Here is a 10,136-nt window from a genome sequence, read left to right on the forward strand (position 1 = left end):
TGTTTTTTTTGGGAAGGCCTGAAGTTAAGAGGAAAAAGGGAAAAGACACCTTTCCTACCGCTTTTGTCACAAATGTTCTCATAGTTTTTGTTTTGAATTTTCGGTTTTTGCAGTAAAGTAAATAATGTATAGGCCTGAATTTGTACAGATTATGGGAATAGATTTTTCTTTTTCCACCTTGTACATAGAATTGACTTTTTTTATTTTTTCTCTTCTTTTTCTGTCTTCATGTGGGGAAGGTTATCCTGCTATTGAGAAACTGGAAAGTTGCTTTTTCTTTGTCCAGTCACACTGTCCGCACAATGTTCCATGTTTCCCATCTAGGGTTGATCCGGGCGGCAATGGGCAGTATTGCTGATTTGTTGGAAAGGAGATGTTCGTGTGTAGCGTTTTAATGCATCCCTGATCCAGAGATACATGCCCTTGAAACTTGCTGGAATATTGAAGCCAGATTGTTCTGCAAGAGGGGACATTCTTCCACCCCAAGAAGTGAATGCTAGTTGTGCCTTTTTCTTTTTCTTTTTCTTTTTTTTTAAAGAACCCTCCCATCCTTCCTCCAGCCAGTCTTCTTAGTCACCTGAGAAGCACTGCTCTGAATCACATTTGTTTTAGGGTGGCAGGGGTTGACGATTAAGTAATGTGCTATTAAATTAAGCACAAATAGTTAATAAATATGAAAAAATTAAATAAAAAAATAATTCACACAAAATTGTATTTCTGACTTATTTATGTCAAGGTCTTAAAGTAAAAAAGCAGACTTTCCAAATGGTTGATTGAGGAACAAATCTTCTGCATTGAATGGATGTAGCTATATTGCAGTGTTGTGCCACAGTTCATTTATATCCCACTGTAACTAGACCGTCATCTTAGTCTATTCTTGCCAAGTGTATTTTCAAAATGCCAAAACTGCTGTGGCATGTTGTAGAATTTCATAGCTTTGCATGTATCAGGTGTCCTTGGTACATAAATTGGAGTCTGTTCTAGTGTTATCCATGCATGTCCAAGCCATACTCCCTTTACTGAACTTTGTTCTGCACAATATTGTTTTGTGTTGTATCAGGCTTTTTACAAACCCAAGCACACCGGATAATGCACGAACTGAAACAACTTTTTAATATTCAAAAAAATATTTGCATTATGTAATTATATTTGATTTAAAAGTAATATTTCCCTAAAGTATTTGTACATCTGATTACCACAACTACAAACAATACAGCAGCCAGACACACTGCAAGCCAGTGTACAGTCTACAACAACTACCTTTCTCTATTGTTTGTGTCTTTGTGATTGAAAAGTAAACTAGCAGTTCAGGAGAGCAGCTGCCTGGCTGACTGTCTAGACTACAGTGTCATTTCAAGAGTTTTGACTGTTCACTTTAATTTCGTTCACTGTATATTTTCTAAATATGTTCCAATATAGAGAAATAGTCTGCTGTCATGTATTCAGTGTCTGGCGTACATTTGAGGGTGGGGGCTCACTGGAAAACAAGGATGTGAAATCATAACGCTGCAAACCAGGAAGACGAACACGAAACTTAAATTTCGGTGTATGACTAGTATCTGTGCGTTATCTTTGGATTGAAGTAATGTATTAAACTGTGTTAAAACAGAAAATATTAAACGCGAACGACACCCCCTCCCTTTAAGCAAAGGTCAAAGTTCACAGGAAGCTGGGGGGCTGCCATTTTTCCCCCTGCTAACATGTTAAATGCTAAAAAGGCGAGGAGTGGTGGTCGCTGCTGAGTGCTTCTGTTTACTGGGTGTTTGCCATTCGTTTGCCTTTGTCTACCTCTTCCGTCGTATGCGTTAGGCTCGGTTGTTGAATAAAGGCGGCATGGAGAGGACAGAACAGCCGTGGAATTCCTCCTACACGTACCAGGTGAGCAAACACAGCGCCGAGATGCTACACAACCTCAACAGCCAGAGAAAAGATGGAGGCAGGTTTTGTGATGTTATCTTGCGCGTCGGAGAGGAGAGCTTCCCCGCGCACAAGGCAGTGTTGGCGGCATGCAGCGAGTATTTTGAGTCTGTGTTCAGCTGTCAAACGGAAGACGACGGCCAGGGCAAGGAGCTGGAGATGCACACGATCAGCCCCAAAGTTTTCCGAGACATCCTGGACTTCGCATACACCTCTAAGATCGTGGTGCGCCTGGAGTGCTTCCCGGAGCTCATGACCGCGGCGAAGTTTCTGCTCATGCGATCTGTCATCGAGATATGTCAGGAGGTCATCAAACAATCCAACGTGCTGATCCTCGTGCCTCCTTCCCGAGGAGGCGAGCACAGCCTGTTCAAGGCCGCGGAGCAGCTGTCATACCCCCTGCCCGTGGACATGTCAAACGGGAGCGTGTCCAACGGCCCTGTGTTTACCGACAACAATGACAGTGACAGTGGCGATCCGACGCAGCCGAGAAACGGTTCGCAGCCGGCCGCTCCCGGAGCACCAGCGGGCGATCGCTTAGCGGTTTCTCCGTTGGAGTTTCACAACAGCGACGGCTCCAAGCGAGGCAGAGGGAGACCCAAAGAAGAGCCCACAACAGAGCCGATCACTTACAATAACAGCACTGCTCAAAACGAAAACGAGGGCATTTTCTCGTGCGGGGTTTGTGGTAAGATGTTTCCAGACGACGTCCAGTTGAGAAACCACGAGATGCAGCACGGGACGTTCACCGGCGGGGTGAGCACGGGAGCGGAGCTGGTCGCTGTGGACGGCCCGACGATGATCTCTCATCCCCAGTCGAGGTTTCAGGAAAACGGTCTGCCCGCGGACAACCGTAAACGCGAGAGAACGAGACGACACGTCGCGTGTGATCTGTGCGGGAAGGTCTTCCGAGACGTCTACCACCTCAACCGGCACAAACTGTCACATTCGGGCGAGAAACCGTACGCGTGTCCGGTGTGCGGGCTGCGCTTCAAACGCAAGGATAGGATGTCTTACCATGTGCGGTCTCACGACGGCTCGGTGGGTAAACCGTATGTCTGTCAAAGCTGCGGGAAAGGTTTCTCCAGGTGAGTGCAGTCATTTATAGATAAATTCATTACAATTAGAGCATTCGTTTATGTATTTGTGTCATAAATTGTGTGATTTTTTTTTGTAGGCCAGACCATCTGAATGGACATATTAAACAGGTTCACACCACAGAGAGACCTCACAAGTGTCAGGTGAGAAATACTAAACTTTATGTACTTACACATACTGGTAAAAAATTTATAGCCTGAATGCACTGTTAGTCACTTTGGATAAAAGCGTCTGCTAAATGCATAAATTATTATTATTATGTACTTATGTTGTTTCAAATGTGTATGACTTTTTTTCAAAAAGTGAATTTCTGGAATCATATTCCAGTTACTCTTTTCCATATATTGAAAGTGACTGAGGACTGTCATACTCCAAAATGACAAAAAGCACCATAAAGTACAATAAACATGGTCCATACAAATTATGAAGCCATATGAAGTTTTGTGTGAGAAACAGACATGGGACCAGTTGCATAAACATAGCCAATATCTTAAGACCGTGTCTTAAGAACGTCTCCGGTTACGTACGTAACCTCGGTTCCCTGAAAGGAGGGAACATGATAGGGAACTAGTTTGACTAACTAGCAGGTATCCAAGCGATAATCAGTCTTAATTTTTGGATTCAAATTAGACAAATCTACCTTTTTATATAACTGACTTTAAAATATTTTGACCAGTCTTGCAGAAAATGTTAGATGACTTAAGACTAGTCCAAGCAATATATGCAACCACCCCCTGTATTTTAATGTTTTTCACTTAAAATCTTGGCACGTGAGCAAACGTTTTTTCAGTGAATTTAATTAATCGTTTTTTGAATCTTTTGAATGAATCAGTTGCTGCAGTTCACAAATTTGGTCTCACTTGCTGCGTCCTCATTCTCATGCTATTCATCCTAAATAATATTCCATTTTAGAATTAGTGTGTTCCTAATCGTAGTATGTTGAAATTAGTATTCCAAAGGTACCCTGATACATAAATTAAATGAACTTAAATGTGGAGTGTGTACATATGAGGACATTTATAAGACTGACAGGCCATTTTACAGTGACAGGATGCAAGTAACAATTTGACAGAGTGGTCCATTAAAGACGCAGTTATGACCTGATGGTAGTATTTCCCAAAACCTGTCTACTCTACTCTAAGTTGGTGAATTAAGATGCAGCAAATGACTCATTCACAAACCAGATTGATCAGGTTCGTTTAACTTGTAGTTATTATCAAGCTACAGTGGGTTTACTGGGTGAAATAGCTGTTGTGTGTCATATCTGTTTTTTGGAGCATGCGCACAACAGTCAGGCCAACTGTAGTCTGATTGACATGTATACATGCTGGACAAAGCCAAAGTACAGTTGAATTATCTGTTAGTCTGTTAGTTTAACTTTGCAAAAACCTGACTGGCACGATTTTAGACAGACTGAAATACAACTTTTAAAGTGCATGTAAAAACACTGGTGGTCACAGTGGTTAGCAGTTTGCTGCAGGGGATGAATATCAGTAAATAATGACTTAAAGTCGGCATGAAACTTGCAATTATCTTTTCTACCCTACTGTGACATATATACGAGTACAACAACTTCTCGAACAAGAAAAATGGAGGGTGGGACTTGATTTTATCTTTTGAACATTGACTGTGCTAATGTTTTTGATTAAAAATTACAAGGGTGGGCTACATGAATGTAAAAAAGTGATGTGCACAGATGAATCATTTATAATAAACACTGCAATATTCCGTTGAAAAAATTGGAATTTTAAATTCATGGTGACATAAAATTTGTGTTGGTTCTTCACTCAAAGCTACAATATAATTTGGCTCCAAAATATTTGTAATATGTAACACACAAGTCATATTGACCACTTTTAGGATGGGATTAGCCTTTAATGATGCCTTTTTATTGTTTTGGATGTTGTTTGCATTCGTGGAAAAGTCTTCGGGGGAAGTCGTGGCCTAATGGTTAGAGAGTCGGACTCGTAACCCAAATGTTGCGGGTTCGAGTCTCGTACCGGCAGGGATTGTAGGTGGGGGGAGTGAATGTACAGCATTCTCTTCCACCTTCAATACCACGACTGAGGTGCCCTTGAGCTAGGCACTGAACCCCCAACTGCTCCCCGGGCGCCGCAGCATAAATGGCTGCCCACTGCTCCGGGTGTGTGTTCACTGCTGTGTGTGTGCACTTTGGATGGGTTAAATGCAGAGCACTAATTCCAAGTATGGGTCACCATACTTGGCCACATGTCACATGTCACGTCACGTCATTCACATTCATTATATGTAGAAGATTGAAATGTAAATATTTGAGTGAGCTCCTCCATTAAATCAACCTTCTGTTTGTGATAACACTCCAAAAAATGATCTCTCAGAAAATGCTTCTAAACCATATCTTGAAATGTCTCAGATTTGCAACGCATCCTTCGCAACACGAGATCGCCTGAGGTCACACCTGGCATGCCATGAAGATAAGATACCATGTCAAGTGTGTGGGAAATTCCTCCGGGCTGCCTACATGACCGACCACTTGAAAAAACACAGTGAAGGACCTCATAACTACTGTGGAATATGCAACAAAGGTACTGGTCAAACATGCATTTAAATTAACTAATGTTTCAAAAGCTTATATAGACAGCAGAACTTGTGCTGTGAATTTGTACGAGATTCCCAGCTAATGATCCATGTTTTTATTGCCAATGACACCATCCTTAGTAAGTTAGTTTAGGCTTATTTATAAATGCAGTAAACTGTCTTAAGGGGAAAAGGCTCAAGTTTTAAACAGCAGTACTGAAAAGGTTTGTGGCTTGTACTTTATATTTTTCAAAGCCATAGAATAATCTTTTGCTTAATAAGACTGAGTATTGTTCTGCTTTTAGTTTTATTGTTTTTATTTGTTTTTCCTACTTGTTCTTCCGATGGTCTCAGGTTTTTCTACTGCATCCTACTTAAAGGTGCACATAAAAACGCACCACAGCTCGTCCATGCTCCCTTCCTCTGCAGCACATCAGTTCCCTGAACCACGCACCAACAGACCACAGACACACAACGGCGCCCCCTACCACTCAGGATGCCAGTGCGCAGTGGAAGGCAAGCAAGCCTCTCCCCACAGCATCAAATTGTTGCTCACTCACTTGCTGTCTTTTTCACTGCTGCTAATCAGATGCTGCATCTGCTTGCATAAAAACTCACCCGCAAACACAGATTGTAGCGCTGCGCATCTTTCATTTATTGCAGCATAACGTGCAGGGACTCAAGGTTATGTTGTTTAGAATTTGGCTGTTCTGCTCTATATCACACCATCTTTCAGGACTTTTCTCTCAGTGGATGAGAAAGGATGTTTGTTGCTGAAAGTATGGGTTGTGTTTCACTTTTTAAGAGGAATGTTAAGGGATGAGTTTCTTTAGCTCAGCTAGTAGAGTTAGAGAGCAAAACGGATACCAAAATGCGCAATTGTAATGAACTTTTGTATGACTGATGAAGTATTGCATATGTAGAGTTGTAATTTTGTAAACTTTAGGGTTTTTGATTATAATGGACTGCTGCCAGATGTAAATTCTAAGAACGTTATTCAAAATATTCAAGCTTCTTTTTAAAGACATTATTTGACTTACAGGAAAAATACTAAAAGGAGACTAAAAAGATTCACTTTTAAAAGGAATAGTTCACCCAAAAACGAAAATTTGCTGAAAATGTATTCACCCTTAGGCCAAGATGTAGATGAGTTTGTTTGTTCATTGGAACAGATCTGGAGAAATGTAGCATTACTTCACTTGCTCACCAATGAATCCTCTGCAGTGCAGCTGATAAAAGCATCTCAATAATCCACAAGTAATCCACACGACACCAGTCCATCAGTTAACATCTAGTGAAGTAAAAACTGTGTGTTTCAAATCCATTATTAAGGCATTTTAACTTTAAACCATCACTTCTGGCCAAAATACAAGTCCATAATCTATAATAATGCTTAGTCTGGATTACTTATTATGATGTTTTCATTAGCTGTTTGGGCTCTAATTCTGATGGCACCCATTCAATGCAGAGGATCCATTGGTGAGCAAGTTTCTCCAGATCTGTTCCAATGAACAAACAAACTTGGAAATTTTCATTTTTGGGTGAACTATTACTTCAGGTTTCGTCAGTAGTCTTGATTTAAATAAACTGAATTTAGAGATACAATTGATTTAAGTCATGAGTTAAATAATAGTTGCAGCCCTATCAATCAGCTTTGTCTGCTAGTCACTTACATTGCTGCTGACCAATTTAGCATGGCCATGTGTCCATTCTGTGTGGCTTACTCTCATCTCCATCAAGTGCTGGCATAATGAAAGAGTTTTTGATCCTTCATTCATGCATGTCCACATAAGTGCACATGTACACGCTGTGCATTGTTTCTGTGGATTTAATGGACCTTTTTCAAACAATTATTGCCATAAAATCCAGCAGCTTGTGATTGGGAATGTCTTTATTGGACATGATGGGAAACAATATGGAGACAGCATTTTTTTTTTCTAAAGGACTGTGTTCTAGAATCTTTCCATGATTCCTTCGTAATGGAGACGCCAAGAATTATTCAAATTAAATGTTTTTCTTGTTTCAAGTGGGTTAATAGGCAAAACTTAATGCATAAATACATCAGAAAGGCAGCATTAACTTTACATCAGTACAGAATTGTCATTACAGTATCACTCCAACAGTATCATTGAGCTGCTGGCTTGGCATGTAATGAAAGAAAAAGATTCATTCATTTAAAAGTTATTTTTGTCATCTTAGCTTTGAACAAACAATTTTCATAATTTTTTATGGTTTCTGAACTGATGTGAAGCTAGTGGTCATCTGACTGTATTGACTGCGAATTGTCCCCCTTGGCCTCTCTGTCTGTTCCTCTATCCATATCTCTTACCTCTTGGGGCGGTTACTGGCGGTGTAGACCTTTGCACCAGTCGCCGGCTCCTGGTTACCTTTCCCGAGACAGAGGGGTCTTTTCGGGGGCTAACTGGGCCAGTTCTACCCCAGCCCGTCCCTCCAGCCCTGGGCCTGCAGCCTGAGCTGCTTCTGGGCAAGCCAGGTCCAACTCCCTATTTCTGGGAGTGCCGCTCTTCTGGAGCACCAGGGTTTCCACTTCATGGACCTCTTACAGGTCAGTACGGGCTGTTTGGAGGGTGGCAATGTGGTGAGCCAAAGAACTGAGGATGTCTGGATGCTGTAACCTATAAGTCTGGTGCAAATATCTCCTAAGCACAGTTGACTTTTACAAGATAAGTAAAATATTGGTCTGATTTAAGTTCTTACATAATTGGCTCGTCAGTATTTTGCTCATGCTTTTGTCTGGTGGTTCTCAGTGCTGCTTGATTTTCATCTGTTTGCTTTAACAGCACCCACTTCTGACCTCTTTTGTTTTTCGTAGTTTATACTTTGGAAGAACTGGACTGTATTTAATCATAGTTCTAGTTCATAAAATGCCCTGTAGCCAACTGGAGTTTAAATTATAATTATATAATTATATTCTGAGTACAAAATAGTGGAATAGAGTTAAAGAGCCTGGAACTCTAGACCCTTGGTACTCAATGTGTTGCTATGGAGATTCAATGTGTGACTCTTTAATGACAGTGTTGTAGCACAAGTTCTCATTTTTCCCTAATAAGGTGCTTCTTAGCCAATCAGAAATTATCTTTTGGTCTCATGCTCTGAAGTGTCGCTTTGTTGTTAGCAGCTAGGAGACCTACTTAGCTAGTTCAGGCTAAATTTCAATAATATACATGTGGGAAAAAAGCACTAAAAAATAGTAAAGAATTGGGACAAAATTTTTCGTGGTTGTTGATTGGTATGGGGAAAGTGTCTACTTTGTGGCGAAGAAGTCTCAACATTTTTAAAGGGATAGTTTGCTTAAAAATGAAAATTGTCTTCATTTACTCACCTCCATGTTGTTCCAAAACTGTTTGGCTTTATTTCTTTTGTGGAACATAAAAGAAGAAATTGAGATTTTCTTCCCTATACAATATAAATCAATGGGCTCCAATGTTGTTTGGTTCCCAGAGTTCTTCAAAATATCTTCTATGGTGTTCCATGGAAGGAAGAAGTTCATACAGGTTTTGAACAACTTGAGGGTGAGTAAATAATGACCGAAATGATGAAATCTTGAAAACAAAAGGAATTAGTCATTTTTGCTTCCAAACTAAAGTTAAGTGCCACTGCTGTAGAGCCTAGAGGTACTCAGTGGACTGAGTAATCTGAATCTGAATTATTTTTCCTTTAGGTGCTGGACACAGTAGGATGCAGTTTATTGTTTATATAGGATGCACTTATTTCTCTTTCTTAACCAAAGTATAATAGCACAAAAAATTAGACAAGCCACAATATAATGTTCAGTGATAGCCAAGCTGTTTTTATATTGAAACAGGTTTACACAAGTAGTTGTTGTGGTCATGAGGGTTCAGGTATAAAGGAAATCATTTTATTTTTAGATATGTTGCTAAATGTGAGGCTCCTTCTCTCTTCCTATATATCTCTCTGTCCCCCTCCTTCCCTGATATCCCCTTCCCCACTCTGTGTTTACCTCAGACGGGCAGGAGAATGCTGGGAAATGCCCCCATCAGGATTCTGATGGATCGGATGCAGTTTTTGGTGACCTTTCCAACGGAACGGACCTCAAAGCTGAACATAAAGTTGAAGGAGAAGAAATGGAGGTGACATCTTTCATCTTCAATGGCCAACCTGAGGATGCAGTGACCTCGCCGGGGGGATCCAAAAACATCCAAAAAATAGACCAAGAAAAGAAGTTTGCATGCGGCGATTGCGGCCAGACCTTCCGCACAAAGTCTTACCTCAACAAGCACCATCACCGGGTTCATAAGAAACGTGCTGCAGCCGGGTCCGGTCTCGGTGATCTCGGCTCACCCTTTTCCCCCCAACAAAATATGTCACTTCTTGAATCCTTTGGTTTTCAGATCGTCCAGTCAGCCTTTGCCTCCTCACTAGTGGACTCTGAGATGGGCAGCAGTGGAATTGGTTTAGGGGAGAAATGACCCCTTTGAGATACAGACATTTCTTATAACCTTTTTGGATAACCAAACGTTTTATAACTGCGAGTTTAGTCTGTTGTCTCATACTCTTTGACGCCATATGTAGACTACTTTTTT

General features: G+C 40.9%; 1 protein-coding gene across 2 annotated transcripts in view; it reads left to right on the top strand.

Annotated features, from left to right (window-relative positions):
- Window positions 1–1,684: 1,684 nt before the first annotated feature.
- Window positions 1,685–10,136, top strand: part of LOC107721193 (POZ-, AT hook-, and zinc finger-containing protein 1-like) — a 9,358-nt gene continuing 906 nt past the window's right edge. Inside the window, exons 1-6 of one of the 2 annotated variants that reach the window (XM_016529080.1) lie at window positions 1,685–3,005; window positions 3,095–3,158; window positions 5,408–5,579; window positions 5,926–6,087; window positions 7,928–8,137; window positions 9,559–10,136. The exon at window positions 9,559–10,136 is cut by the window's right edge and continues 906 nt beyond it. In XM_016529080.1, coding sequence (XP_016384566.1) covers window positions 1,834–3,005; window positions 3,095–3,158; window positions 5,408–5,579; window positions 5,926–6,087; window positions 7,928–8,137; window positions 9,559–10,022 — 2,244 coding nt within the window. In that variant the 5' untranslated portion in view covers window positions 1,685–1,833 and the 3' untranslated portion in view covers window positions 10,023–10,136. The remainder of the gene's footprint in view (window positions 3,006–3,094; window positions 3,159–5,407; window positions 5,580–5,925; window positions 6,088–7,927; window positions 8,138–9,558) is intronic. The other variant, XM_016529079.1, reaches the window with a different exon arrangement.

Source organism: Sinocyclocheilus rhinocerous, unplaced genomic scaffold (genome assembly GCF_001515625.1).
Source record: "Sinocyclocheilus rhinocerous isolate Xijiao unplaced genomic scaffold, SAMN03320098_v1.1 scaffold2106, whole genome shotgun sequence".
Classification (NCBI taxonomy): Eukaryota; Metazoa; Chordata; class Actinopteri; order Cypriniformes; family Cyprinidae; genus Sinocyclocheilus; species Sinocyclocheilus rhinocerous.